The sequence below is a fragment of the Portunus trituberculatus genome, chromosome 46 (genome assembly GCF_017591435.1).
Source record: "Portunus trituberculatus isolate SZX2019 chromosome 46, ASM1759143v1, whole genome shotgun sequence".
In the NCBI taxonomy this organism is placed as follows: Eukaryota; Metazoa; Arthropoda; class Malacostraca; order Decapoda; family Portunidae; genus Portunus; species Portunus trituberculatus.
The window spans coordinates 12283003-12297702 of NC_059300.1; the positions used below are offsets into that span (position 1 = coordinate 12283003).

At 40.3% G+C, this 14700-nt stretch overlaps 4 protein-coding genes across 10 annotated transcripts in view; 1 reads left to right on the top strand and 3 right to left on the bottom strand.

Annotated features, from left to right (window-relative positions):
- LOC123519847 (leukocyte elastase inhibitor-like) overlaps positions 1–677 on the bottom strand; it is a 33842-nt gene extending 33165 nt beyond the window's left edge. For 3 of the 5 annotated variants that reach the window (XR_006679110.1, XM_045281420.1, XM_045281421.1), the window contains exon 1: positions 446–596. Coding sequence is in view for 3 of the 5 variants with exons in the window: in XM_045281420.1 (XP_045137355.1) it covers positions 446–537 (92 nt within the window). In the remaining 2 variants the exon portion in view is untranslated. Of the gene's footprint in view, positions 1–445 lie in introns of all 5 variants that reach the window. The other 2 variants (XM_045281426.1, XM_045281422.1) reach the window with 2 other exon arrangements.
- Positions 678–1066: 389 nt separating this feature from the next.
- Positions 1067–2020, bottom strand: LOC123519849 (L-xylulose reductase-like). The gene has a single exon (XM_045281430.1). The coding sequence runs from the start codon at positions 1857–1859 to the stop codon at positions 1128–1130; it is 732 nt and encodes a 243-aa protein (XP_045137365.1). The 5' UTR covers positions 1860–2020; the 3' UTR covers positions 1067–1127.
- A 135-nt stretch (positions 2021–2155) lies between these two features.
- LOC123519848 (phenazine biosynthesis-like domain-containing protein) lies at positions 2156–8355 on the top strand. Of its 3 annotated transcripts, none has more exons than XM_045281427.1 (7): positions 2156–2348; positions 3058–3144; positions 3712–3913; positions 4058–4295; positions 4465–4652; positions 7775–7837; positions 7946–8355. In XM_045281427.1, the coding sequence occupies exons 2-7, from the start codon at positions 3061–3063 to the stop codon at positions 8062–8064; spliced, it is 894 nt and encodes a 297-aa protein (XP_045137362.1). In that variant the 5' UTR covers positions 2156–2348; positions 3058–3060; the 3' UTR covers positions 8065–8355. The 3 variants fall into 3 exon arrangements, with proteins under 3 accessions (XP_045137362.1, XP_045137363.1, XP_045137364.1); XM_045281428.1 differs by having other exon boundaries at positions 2275–2348; positions 3040–3144; XM_045281429.1 differs by lacking the exon at positions 3058–3144 and having other exon boundaries at positions 2282–2348.
- A 1753-nt stretch (positions 8356–10108) lies between these two features.
- LOC123519715 lies at positions 10109–14191 on the bottom strand. Its single transcript, XM_045281219.1, has 5 exons — positions 14038–14191; positions 12797–12903; positions 12262–12440; positions 11858–11962; positions 10109–11122 (listed from the first exon to the last, which is right to left on the bottom strand). The coding sequence occupies exons 1-5, from the start codon at positions 14189–14191 to the stop codon at positions 10981–10983; spliced, it is 687 nt and encodes a 228-aa protein (XP_045137154.1). The 3' UTR covers positions 10109–10980.
- Between the last annotated feature and the right edge of the window lie 509 nt (positions 14192–14700).

The window sequence follows — 14700 nt, forward strand, 5'->3', positions numbered from 1 at the left end:
AGTAAGAATTATTAGACACACCTATGTGTATGTGTATGTATATATATATATATATATATATATATATATATATATATATATATATATATATATATATATATATATTATAAAAGAATAAATAATTGCGAGTATCCATATGAAATTCCATATTGGACATGTTATTGAGAGAGAGAGAGAGAGAGAGAGAGAGAGAGAGAGAGAGAGAGAGAGAGAGAGAGAGAGAGAGAGAGAGAGAGAGAGAGAGACCACAAAACTTGTAACCTGCCTAACATGTGTATGTCGACAGATGTAGCAGAGGTAGAAAAGTACGCTTCTGTAGTGACAATGGTTATGTTAACAGTTAGCTCAAGGTGAATCCAATAGACAAAATCCTTCTACTTGACAATAAAACATGATCTGGTAAGGCAATTAAAAAAAAAAAAAGTGGTGACATACACGGTCTTACCTGTAATTCCACTCCAATGCAGCTGTTGTTATACTGTGTGGTTGACGTCCAATAATCAACTGATATTTGCAACACTTCCTAACGAGTGCCATGACAGATTAAACAGGCACAATAAAACCATAATCACTTCGGTTGCCTGCCATCCAGCACAACTCACCCTTCGCTCTTCCGCCAGGGCGCTAATACGACATTGACACCTGACAGGTTTACAACTTCGCCACTGAGAGGCACCGTTGGGAACGACCAAGGCTTGTTCTAGGACCTAAGACGTATAAATGTGAAATATATAAATAGGATGATAATAACTGGGACTATAAAAAAAGATATACATAATTTATGTACTATAATTAGTGAAGTCTATTTTTTAAGGCACGACTCAATACACTTAATTGGTAGGTTATCTATATGAAAAAAAAGTGGCTTAAATGCATGGGCAGATTATATAGCTTTAAACCTGACAGAAATATTTTCTTTTTGGTCATTCGTGTGTCCGTGTGTCGTTTAATTTCTACTGATATGCCTGATGGTCAAGCATGATTCTTTGATGATTTTTTTTTAACATTACACAACACAGGCAAGAAAAAAAAATATATGTATATATGCAGGATATAATTTAAGCACTTTTGACAAAAATTTGTTTTATTGGATGTGCTAGGCAGTACTGAATAACAAGATGAAAGATTTATGCTGCCAAATATCCTCCATCAACTGGTAAGGAGTGCCCATTCACCATGTCACTCTCATCTGATAACAGAAACACGATAGCGTTCACTACTTCCTCCACCTCAGCAAACCTCCCCTGGGGTATCTTGGATATCATTCCAGCCGCCTTGACAGGGTCCGACCATCCCACCAGAGCCATTGGTGTCTTGACTACCGTTGGCGCCACGGCGTTAGTCCGGATGCCTTTTGGTCCCAGCTCCAGACCCATTGATCTGGTCAACATTTCAAGAGAACTTTTTGAAGAGCCGTACACAGTGTGGTCTTGTAAAGCACGATGTCCTGCCTGGGAAGATACATTGACTATGGACCCTCGTAACTGTCTTGCCACTAGGTCCCCAGCCACAACTTGGGATATATTCATGACGGCCTTGACGTTGACGTTAAATGTTTTGTCAAAGCACTCCGGTGAAGCCTCCAGGAAAGGTGCTACCTCTGCATAAGCGGCGTTATTGACCAGGAGGTGGATGGGTGTAATCTTCTTCACTGCTTCTCTTGATTCTGTCCAGTTTTCTAAGTTTACGGGGATGATGTTGATACTGGGACACTCTTGCTTGAGTGATTCCAAATTGGCGAGCGTTTTACTCAGAGCAAATACTTCAGCTCCCATTTCAGCCAGTTTCAAAGCAGTGGCGCGTCCGATGCCGCTCCCAGCACCTGTCACCAATGCACGGCGACCGGAGAATTTTCCCATTGTTCTTAGTGGTATATATTTTCAATAGTGATCTGACAGGGGCTTGTGAACAGCTCAGCAAGTGTATCAACTGAGTGAGTCGATATATGTCCCTTCAACTGCCTGACCACCTGATAGACACCAGCGATGCAGAGGGCTAGGGGCAGACAAACTCCACTCCACTCTTGCCTGTTCTCTCTCAGCTTCACTTGTCTAACTTCATATGAAATTTGACAGTGTTTTATCTTCGCGTTTGTATGTATACCTACTTGCATGAGAATAACATGGCCATTTGCATTGGGATTCTACTAGTTAGTATGTAGACATATAGAGAAAGTTTATTGTTGAGGGTTGATAGCTAAAATAATATTTATGTACGACAATTGAACGTTTATCTGCCAGGCGTATGAAGACTTTCTGTTGGATAGTCATAGTGAACTACTTGTAGGAATAAGTTCATTTGGTCCTCGGCTGCATACAACCTAACCCATATATTATCCGTTTGAAATAGTAAGTAGTATTTAGACATAAATTTTATTAGTGGTGAATTAAGGCTATAGGTAGATTCCAGTGGCTAAACAACATCACCCAGAGTCGAGTGTCTATTCCGTATCACGAACAACAATTACTGTTATCAGATAAAAACATTCTACAGTGGTGGGCTATTGACATCATTTGGTGTGTGATGCCATGTTATATTTTAAGAATCTCTCTCTCTCTCTCTCTCTCTCTCTCTGTGTGTGTGTGTGTGTGTGTGTAATTCACCTCGGTCGTCTACTGGTCACCCAGCCAGTCTTCCCCATTACGGAGCGAGATCAGAGCTCATAGACCGATCTTCGGATAGGACTGAGACCACAACACACTCTACACACCGGGAAAGCGAGGCCACAACCCCCTCGAGTTTCATCCCGTACCAATTTACTGCTATAGGTGAACAGGGGCCACACATTTAAGAGGCTTGCCCATTTGCCTCACCGCCCCGGGACTCGAACTCGGCCCTCTCGATTGTGAGTCGAGCGTGCTAACCACTACACTAAGCGGTGTGTGTGTGTGTGTGTGTGTGTGTGTGTTTCACTGTTTGATCTGCTGCTGCAGTCTCTGACGAGACAGCCAGACGTTACCCTACGGAACGAGCTGTGTGTGTGTGTGTGTGTGTGTGTGTGTGTGTGTGTGTTTATTGTATTAATTATAATGTAAGCAGTATTCCGCTTTGCTTCAGAATATGAAACTGGACGTCTTCACAGTTGATGCATTTACCAGTCGTCCTTTTTCTGGTAATCCAGCGGCTGTGATACCCTTGCTTCAGGTAATACACACACACACACACACACACACACACACACACACACACACACACACACACACACACATGCAGTATACTTTATGTAATCTGCTTATAATTAAGGGTGAAATATGAATGTGACAATTGTTAATGAACCAAGACTGATTGCATTACAGTTATTACAGAGTTTTATGGACATCAACGTGTTCATGCCTTCTTTTGTCCTATTTGTGTGTTTTTCTTTGAGTTTGCCATGCCAGCTCACTATCTTAAGTTATGTGAAGTATTCTTTCCTTGACACTGGCGCACTGCATGGGCATCCCTGTGGTAGGCAGTTTTCGTCAAGGTCGCCAGACTTGTTACTAGGGCTGATTCGCCTCGACAACAAGGCCCCGGTTAATGTATCAATGCAAAATAGAGTATGTTAAGAATACTGTTGAGGCACAGACATGTACGTATATAGGTAACATCTGGTTTACTTACAAAGAGGGATAGGTCGAGAGGTGAAGTTGGAAAAAGAGTGGCAGTAGGATGTTGATCTTAAGCAACAACATTGAAAAAAAAGCATAATAAGTATGAATGCTTCTACAGATGTTAGATGAAAAAACTCTACAGCAAGTGGCCAGCGAACTTAATCTCTCTGAGACTGCTTATGTCGCCCCATTGGCAGAGGGTAAAGCGTCATGGCAGGAATGCGATCGTTTTTCTCTCCGCTGGTTTACTCCCACCAATGAGGTTCCTCTATGCGGCCATGCCACTCTGGCCACCTCCCACGTCCTTCTCCATTGTCTCGGTCGGTTACACTCTCCTTTCGTTGATATGGTGAAATTAATGCTCCTTATGATATATACATAGTAATGAGATATGAGTAGGGTGCATGGTAACATGGCTTACAAAACAATACCTCTAACTATGATCGCATTAATGATCTATGCAGGTAATTCCAACACTAGACTGAAGTTCGAAACTAAGAGCGGGACACTAGTGGCAAGACGTGATGACCACTGCATTATCCTAGACTTTCCTGCTAATCCACCCGAGACCCTGACCCCTGCCGAGGAGACCCAACTGTCCGAATTAGTCAAGGTAGCAAGCGGTGGTTTACTGGTGTCTCAGGTACTCATCTCACGAACTACCAGGAAACTTCTTGTTCGTCTTCATCCGTCCTGCACAAGGTAAGTGGCAGATACATAGTATAAAAGCATTATCTGTTATATATATATATATATATATATATATATATATATATATATATATATATATATATATATATATATATATATATCCAGGTTGATATATGTAATCAGGTGACGACAGTAACTCCAGTTAAATTTTCTCAATCAGGCAGCAACTTGAAGCTCTGCAACTAGACACCGGCGATCTGTTGAGGCAGCATGACGGGTCACTAGTGAAGGGTGTCATCCTTACACTGGGAGCGGAGGACAATGGAGACCCTCAACCAACAGCAGAGTGTCACTGTTATTCGCGTTATTACGCCCCTTGGAATGGAATACCAGAGGATCCCGTCACAGGTACAACTACAGGATGAAATATGTAGTGCGTACATGCTCACGCACACACACACACACACACACAAGAAATGAATATGTGTTGATTAGAAGAGAAGAAAGAAAAAAACAAGAAAAGGATATAATTGATAAATGTAAAGACCAACCAAGGCTTTTTTACAGACATGTGAACAACAACATCAAAAATAGAGAAAGTATTGAAAGTTTAGAAGTAAATGGAGTATACAGTGAAGATCCCAGGGAAATGGCAGAGGCTATGAATGGATGCTTTCGGAAGGTATTCACAAAGGAGACTGCTTTTGACAAACCACTGGTAATGGAACAGAAAGGGATTATGAAGGAGTTTCAAGTAACGGTGGAGGAGATCAAGAACATGATGGGGAGTTTAGAAGTGAGAAAAGCTGTGGGACCTGATGGGGTATCAGGATGGATTTTAAGAGAATGCAGGGAGCAATTGGCAGAAAAAGTTTGTGAAGTAATTGATGCCTCATTAAGGGAAGGCGTAGTGCCCCAAGACTGGAAAAGAGCTAACATTGTCCCAATCTATAAATCAGGTAACAAGAGAGACCCATTGAACTATAGACCAGTGTCACTTACAAGTGTGGTAGCTAAGATGTGTGAGAGGGTGGTGAAGACTAGATGGACAGACTTCTTGGAGAAAAATGACATACTTTGTGAGTGTCAATTTGGTTTTAGGAAAGGGCGTTCATGCACGACAAACCTGATATGTTACTATTCGAGGGTGATAGATGTAATACAGGAAAGAGATGGTTGGGCTGATGGAATATATCTGGATTTAAAAAAGGCCTTTGATAAGGTACCACACCAGAGACTGATCTGGAAACTTGAAATGGTAGGAGGAGTGCATGGCAGTTTACTAAAATGGATGGAAGACTTTTGGTAGGAAGAGAAATGAGAACAATAATTAAGGACAGACCATCAGAATGGGGATTGGTGGAGAGTGGAGTTCCACAGGGATCAGTGTTGGCACCAGTAATGTTCGCAGTCTACATAAATGACATGGTGGATGGGGTGTCCAGTTATGTGAGCCTATTTGCAGACGATGCAAAATTGTTACGAAAAGTGAGATGTGACAAAGATTGCGAACTACTCCAGGAAGACTTGGACAGAATATGGAAATGGAGCTGTACATGGCAAATGGAGTTCAACACGACAAAATGCAAGAAAATAGAGTTTGGCAAGAGTGAAAGAAGAATCAGGAGTATGTACAAGATAGGAAATGAAGACATAAAACCAGTCATGAAGAAAAAGACCTTGGGGTGACAATTACCAATGACCTATCGCCAGAGAGACATATAAACAAAATAATTGGAGAAGTATTGAACTTATTGAGGAACATAAGAGTGGCGTTCGTATATCTAGATGAAGAAATGATGAAGAAAATAATTACTGCAATGATAAGACCGAGGCTTGAATATGCAACAATACAGTGGGCTCGAACTTAAAGAAACACATAAGGAAACTAGAGAAAGTACAGAGGGCTGCAACGAAAATGGTGCCTGACTTAAGAGATTTGACTTATGAAGACAGACTGAAAAGAATGCAACTTCCAACCCTGGAAAACAGAAGAGAAAGGGGAGACCTGATAGCAATATACAGAGTGATGATTGGCATGGAAAAATGGATAGGGAAGATCTGTGTATGTGGAATGGAAGAATGTCGAGAGGGCATGGGAAAAAACTAAAATGGCCACTTATAGGAGAGATGTGAAAAAATATAGCTTCCCTCATAGAAGGGTGGAAGCATGGAATAGTTTAGACGTGGAAGTGGTCAACGCAAGGAATATTCATGATTTTAAGAAAAAGCTGGACATTAATAGATATGGAGACGGGACAACACGAGCATAGCTCTTTTCCCGTATGTTACAATTAGGTAAATACACACACACACACACACACACACACACACACACACACACACACACACACACACACACACACACACACACACACACATACACACCAGTGGGAGATGGAGTAGAACTAGAAAAAGTAAAAAAAGGAAAAGGACTTGGGAGTGACGATGGAAGAAAACAATCAACCGGTAAGCCATATTGATAGAGACATATAATTTGCTAAGGAATATTGGATTAGCATTTCACTATATGGACAAAGAAATGATGAAGAAATTGATAAGTACTAAAATAAGACCTAGATTGGAATATGCAGGAGTTGTGTGGACCCGCCATAAAAGAAACACATAAGGAAATTGGAGAGACTACAAAAAATGGCTACAAGAATGGTTCCAGAATTTAAAGGGATGACATATGAGGAGAGACTAAAAGCTATGGATCTACCAACCCTGGAAAAGAGAAGAGAGAGAGGGGATCTGATACAAGTTTATAAATTGATTAACGGAATGGATCAAGTGGATAATGAGAAACCAATCTTGAGAGAAGAATATGACATCAGAAGCACAAGATCGCATAGTAAGAAACTGAGGAAGGGAAGATGTCTGAGAGATGTTAAAAAAAATATAGTTTCCCGCAAAGATGTGTTGAGACTTGGAACAGTTTGAGTGAGGAAATGGTGTCAGCAACGAGTGTACATAGTTTTAAAGAAAAATTGGATAAGTGTAGATATGGAGACGGGGCCACACGAGCATAAAACCCAGGCCCTGTAAAACTACAACTAGGTAAATACATCTAGGTAAATACACACACACACACACACACACACACACACACACACACACACACACACACACACACACACACACACACACACACACACACACACATACACATATATATATATATATATATATATATATATATATATATATATATATATATATATATATATATATATATATATATATATATATATATATATATATATATATATATATATATATATATATATATATATATATATATATATATATATATATATATATATATATATATATATATATATATATATATATATATATATATATATATATATATATATATATATATATATATAGAGAGAGAGAGAGAGAGAGAGAGAGAGAGAGAGAGAGAGAGAGAATTGTTGATGATACTTGACAAGTTATGACTCATTTTTACAATTTTAAGATGTGGGTCATAATTTACCGGACGTATTGATCTTCTATTCTAGGTTCAGCTCACACAGTGTTGGGGCCTTACTGGGCTGAGCAGCTTGGATGCACGGTATTAAAATGTATGTGAAATTTTAATTTCTACGTGATCGAATATTATTATAAACAAATTCTAAACTCGGCCTTGTTTATTTCAGTTTGTCACGTCTTACTTGTTTTTGTTTGTACAGGTAAGCAAGTGTCTCCGAGAGGCGGTGACGTGACAGTCACAGTGAGGAACGACGGCCGCGTCGACTTGGCTGGCGAGTCCACCACCGTGCTTCAGGGACACATCACCTTGTCAGGCTAGACACTTGTGCTTTCTTCAACATGTAAAGGCAATACTACACGCTTTATCTCTTTGTACGTACCAATCCATACGAGCAGAGTAAGCCAGCAACGAGAATGAGGCTGGGACCGCTGGTATCGTGGCAGTAGTGGTGGTGGATTCGGTGTGGTAGTGGCTGAGTCAGGAGGCCCGCGTCTGTGTTAGGGCCTATATTATCCACTGCAGCGCCAGGAAAAAAACACACACACACACACACACACACACACACACACACACACACACACACACACACACACAACACACACACACACATATGTCTATGAGCTCAGCTCGCTCCGTAATGGGGAAGACTGGCTGGGGTGACCAGCAGGCGACCGAGGAGGTGAACACACACACACACACACACACACACACACACACACACACACACACACACACACAGTGGATGGAAAACTATTTGAGATGGAGGGAGATGAGAACGGTAATAAGGGATGCAAAGTCGGACTGGTTGGTGGTGGAGAGTGGTGTCCCACAAGGTTCAGTGCTGGCACCAATACTTTTCCTTGTCTATATTAATGATATGCCAGAGGGAGTAAACAGTTATATTAATTTGTTTGCGGATGATGCGAAATTGTGTAGGTGTGTGAAGAGTGAAGAAGATTGTGAAATTTTACAGGCAGATCTAGATAGGATTTGGGAGTGGAGCAAGAGGTGGGAGATGGAATTTAATCTGAGCAAAAGTCATGTAATGGAGATGGGGAAGAGTGGAAGACGGCCAAGAGGGTCATATAAGATGGGTGAAGGAGTAGTGTTGAAAAAGGTGGAAAAGGAAAAGGATTTGGGAGTGATAATACAAGACCATGGGCAGTTTGAGGCTCATATTGACAAGATGTTTGGAGAAATATATAATTTGATTAGAAATATTGGATTAGCCTTTCATTATATGGATAAAGATATGATGAAGAAATTAATTAGTACTGTAATTAGACCAAGATTGGAATATGCTGGGGTGGTTTGGTCCCCTTATAAAAAGAAGCATATAAGGAAGTTGGAGAGATTGCAGAGAATGGCAACAAAAATGGTTCCGGAATTGGCAGAAATGACCTATGAGGAGAGATTAAAAGAAATGAATTTGCTTACCTTGGAACAAAGAAGAGAAAGAGGAGATTTAATACAGGTTTATAAACTGTTGAGCGGTTTGGATGAAGTGGATAATGAGCAAATGATGTTGAGAGAGGAAAATTTAAATAGAACTACGAGATCGCATAGTAAAAAGATAGCCAAGGGAATATGCTTGAAGGATGTGAAGAAATATAGTTTCCCACAGAGATGTGTGGAGGTGTGGAATGGTCTGAGTGAGGAGGTGGTGTCAGCGAGGAGTGTGCATAGTTTTAAAGGAAAGTTGGATGTGTGTAGATATTGAGACGGGGCCACACGAGTATAATACCCAGGCCCTGTAAAAATTACAACTAGGTGAATACAACTAGGTGAATACACAAACACACACACACACACACACACACACACACACACACACACACACACACACACCCGGTAGCTCAGTGGTTAGAGCGCTGGCTTCACAAGCCAGAGGACCGGGATTCGATTCCCCGGCCGGGTGGAGATATTTGGGTGTGTCTCCTTTCACGTGTAGCCCCTGTTCACCTAGCAGTGAGTAGGTACGGGATGTAAATCGAGGAGTTGTGACCTTGTTGTCACGGTGTGTGGTGTGTGCCTGGTCTCAGGCCTATCCGAAGATCGGAAATAATGAGCTCTGAGCTCGTTCCGTAGGGTAACGTTTGGCTGTCTCGTCAGAGACTGCAACAGATCAAACAGTGAAACACACACACACACACACACACACACACACACACACACACACACACACACACACACACACACACACACACACACACACACTGCCATAGATATTTCACAGCGACACATTAAAATCTATAAGGTCATATCGTTTCTGAAAGGGGTTACCAATACAAAACATTGAACCTGTCCAAGAAGAAAAACAATGATAAAAGTAACCCATCAAGCAATAAGTGAACACAACGAGTCATTGGTGTACCAGTTTATTATTAAAAAAAGAAGAAAAGAAAAGAATAAATGTAGCTCACAACATCAGTAGCATTGATAAAAGGTTCATAGCTAAGATTGAGCATAATGACTGCTACCCCTTGTCGCAGAAGTGAACCCTCAAGAACCAAAGAGAGGAGGAAACTAGTCGATGATGGTTTCTTATGAATATGTTGTTGTTATTGTATATTTTCTTCTTCTTCGTCTTCTTCTTCTTCTTCTTCTTCTTCTTCTTCTTCTTCTTCTTCTTCTTCTTCTTCTTCTTCTTCTTCTTCTTCTTCTTCTTCTTCTTCTTCTTCTTCTTCTTCCTCTTTTCTCCGCCTTCTCCTCCTCCTCCTCCTTATCATCATCGTCATTAACATCATTATTACTACTGCAACTATCATCAGAACCAATATGACCATAATAAGTACAGACGATGGAATGCACGCACTGCTGCTGCCGCTGCTACAAGACGTTCAAAGGATGACAGTGTTGTGAAAATGACATGTTTGTGTTCTGAAGGGTTCATTGCTTAGCAGATATTGAGAATAAGGTTTAAGCTAAAGTGTCACTTAATGCGTAAGATAATAAATTAAACATTAAATATATATACATTTATGTATGTAGCAATATTCATTGTTGCGAGCTTAGAAAAAAAAACAATAAAAAAAATTAAATTAAAACTGTGAGCAATGTGTGTGATGTAAAGACATGAATCTAATGCTTTGCTTTAAAGTTAACCGAAAGTATAAATCATTATTTTTGAAATTACATTGATTTACACCCCTGCCATGATAGTCCCATGAAAAGAAGTTTTTTTTTTTTTTTTTTTTTTTTTTTACCAAGTGGGAAAGTCTTGTATAGGAAACCTTAGATTGAATGCGATATGATATCAAGAACGGAAGTGGGGCAAGTGTGATAGATGGAACCACAATCCCCGTAAGTGTGGCCGTAGTGCTCAGCCAGCATGTAGTCGTCGTATTCCACATCGTTGCTGGGACTCTTGGAAGCCCTGCGGGAGAGAGAGAGGCAAATACTGACTGGAAACTTTGCAGGCGTACACAGGATAACCAAACGTTGTGGTCACTTTTAAAACACGCCTGAGTCACTAAATCTCCGAGTGTGACATGGAGCATTGTCATAACATTTCTTCCAAGGACAATGAAACAAGGTTAGTGACAATTTGTTGAACATGGTATGGAAATTATTTTTGATCAACATTTTTGAGAATTTTATCATACTCCCCACCAAAAAAATGTTCGAATAAAAATACCTGAGCAATTCCGAAAGAGTGTGATTTTAGAAACATTTGTTTTATCCTCCTCCTTTACCTTCTTCTCTTACTCCTACTTATTCTTCTCCTCCTCCTCCTCCTCCTCCTCCTCCTCCTACTACTACTACTATATTTACTACTACTACTACTATTACTACTACTACTACTACTACTACTACTACTACTACTACTACTACTGCTACTACTGCTACTACTTCTGCTGCTGCTGCTGCTACTACTACTACTACTACTACTACTACTACTACTACTACTACTATTACTACTACTACTACTACTACTACTACTACTACTACTTCTACTTCTACTACTACTACTACTACTACTACTACTACTACTACTACTACTACTACTACTACTACTGCTACTTCTACTTCTACTTCTACTACTACTACTACTACTACTACTACTACTACTACTACTACTACTGCCACCACCACCACAATTACTACTTACGAGAGGACAAGATTAATGACTTCCCCGTACAGGTCGTGCTCAAAAGGCGACTCAGCTATCTCACACAGGGTCCTGAGGGTGCATGCTCGTCCGTTGTACCCAAAACTGGAAGAAAGTAAAGTCATTGATAAGTGTTTATTCCATGTGCTTATTTCTTTATGCCCTGAACTATCTGAGGATAATTCCCACTAAAAGCACAATCACCAACATATAGAGGCAATGCTCTATATTTTTCTCCCCAGTGATAATCAGAAGAACCAGGAATCAGGATCATCTTGAGGCTCATTCTGTTGGTCGATTTTTCACACCTACTTCTTCAAGAGTCTGATCCCTGTAAGATCTATAAAATCCATCGATAGTATTGTATTTTGAACCAGCATCACTAGAAACATAAATTTTCTAACCTATCAAGAAGCGATTCCATGTTAGAATATAGGAAGGCTCTCTCGTCGGCAGCAGAATTTGTATAGCTCCTGCCTATCGAAAAGTATTCCTCCGGCAGCTTGAAGACGAAGGCAGTGACGAGTACTATCAAGTTCAGACCTACTGTTCCCGTCACCGGCAACTTCAGCTTGAAGGAAGTCTGGAAATACAAGGAAATTATATTCACGTCGAATATGTTTATTCTTGTACCGGATGTGCATCGAACTGCTTATTAAAGTTTTATGGTTGACTTTCAGATATGAGGTCAGAGGAACTTGTAGCACAAACTTATCTTTTATGTTGTCATTTGCTGTATTGTACAACTAAGTGCTGAGGAAAGCGTGAGGATACAGAGATCTCATAAAATTGATAAACTGAAGTCATCTGTGTGTTATTTTATGTAACATTTGATTTAATTATGTTTAGTTTGATAACGACTTACACTTATGAATAGGTAAAGGATAAAAAAGACCTTTAAGACGTAAATGCCAGAGAGAGCTTCAAAGAAAGCCTCACCTCGAGTGTGCTGGAAGCAGGGAAGGGAACAAAGCGGCGCACTCTTGATCTTGCCACTTCGTTGCCGGCATCCATCGTCTGCAGCCACGTCTGGTCCTCCTTCACTCCTGCAAGTGTCGAAAGTGAATGATGGCAATTCACACCTTTTTTACAGTTCTTTTTTTGGGGATCCAGCCACATAATTTGCGATAATATTCACTTCTGGTAGTGCAGTGTTACAGTGCTGCCTAGGTTAGGTTAGGTTCGTTAAGGAAATGAAGTGCCTAATTACAATATTGTTTGGTTGTAACTTTCATAATTCGAACACAAATAATGTACCCTCGTCGATTGGTTAAGATGATCTAGATTGATGCAATAATTACTTGTTCGCTCATCAGGTACGTGTTAAAGATGTGCAAGGTTCTAAGGCAGCGGAAATGTGCTAGACTGCGTGAAATCTTATTATATGCTGCTCCATACTAGTTTGAATCAATCGTTTCCAAACAAAATTTTACATATAGGTACTTATATTTATAAAATTATAGTTACGTAATAGACTTAATGTGTGGCGTCATTGCGGGGGCGGGGCTTTAGGACGGCTATGACTCACTCTTCTATTCCTTAATCCGCGGCTGATATACAAACCACAGCAGGTTGTATTCGGGAGATTCTGTTCGAGTCCATAAACTTGAAGTATTGGACATTCACCGCGGCCTGCTTCCTGACTCCTGTCACCACAGTTTCTGGCATATACTGTCATAATGACTGTCTGCTGCGAGGCTTGTTGCAACCAAACTGTAACATGTCTTTTCAGATTTTTGATAAATTTTCCAATCCAAATAGATATTGAATTGGAGTGCTAATGTACCAGCCGCGGGTCTTTAAGTAAAATAACTTCTTTCCATTATATAAACTTAACGATCAAGATGGTTTTCTGATTCAAAACGCTCATCTTAGGTCTTATTCTTATATATATATATATATATATATATATATATATATATATATATATATATATATATATATATATATATATATATATATATATATATATATATGAAGATTATACGTAGTTGCTCATAACACTATTTTCACTAAATTCGTCAAGTTGCAGCTTTGCACCTTTATCTTGACTTCTCGCCAAGCGTCGATTGTGTAGTGGAATAATTATTGACACGCACTTAGATCCTTACTATTATGTCACAAAACATAACAGAACAACAACAAAAACAAGAAGAGTATTTGACACTGATTTTAAAGACCTTCAAGGTGCATAGTGCCGTAGCTCTCGTCTGCGATGGCCTGGGCAATGGCGGGATGGACAAGAAGAAGAGTAGCCAGCAGCGCGAGGATGGTTGCTAGCCCTCCACTTGCCAGGGACTTGATGGTTCTGTTAGACCTCACTGCCGTAATCATCTTGAACAGTGGTGCTTAACTTTGTATTTCACGGTGATCTTGATTGTTTGCAAAGTTTTCAATTTTGCATAAAGAGGGAGCTCGAAAACTGACTGAGGAAGCAGGCAGCCAAACCTTTCCTCACACTAACAGGTACAATACTGCATCGGCAGCCGCTGTCCCTCGAGTTTATAAGGACGACCGGTAGGATGGTGGAGCGATTATCTCAAACAATATGAGACGTCACCGCCTGACCGCGATGTTTACTGGCCAGTAGTCCCCCTTCCACCGCCGCTATTTTAATGACTCCGAGGGACGACTGGCTGTACGCTAATTGATCTTCTCTCTCAACGGGAACCTCTTATATTTCCATTCATTCAACAGTGTCACAGTTTAGAAAGTGGCATGAGACAAGACGGTAATGAAAACGTCACTGTGTGCTAATGTCTAGTGAGCTAATATTTTGGGGAATTACTTTGTCATCATCTCAATAGCGTCAACGGAGTGTTGTCGATAACCTGTACGAACTT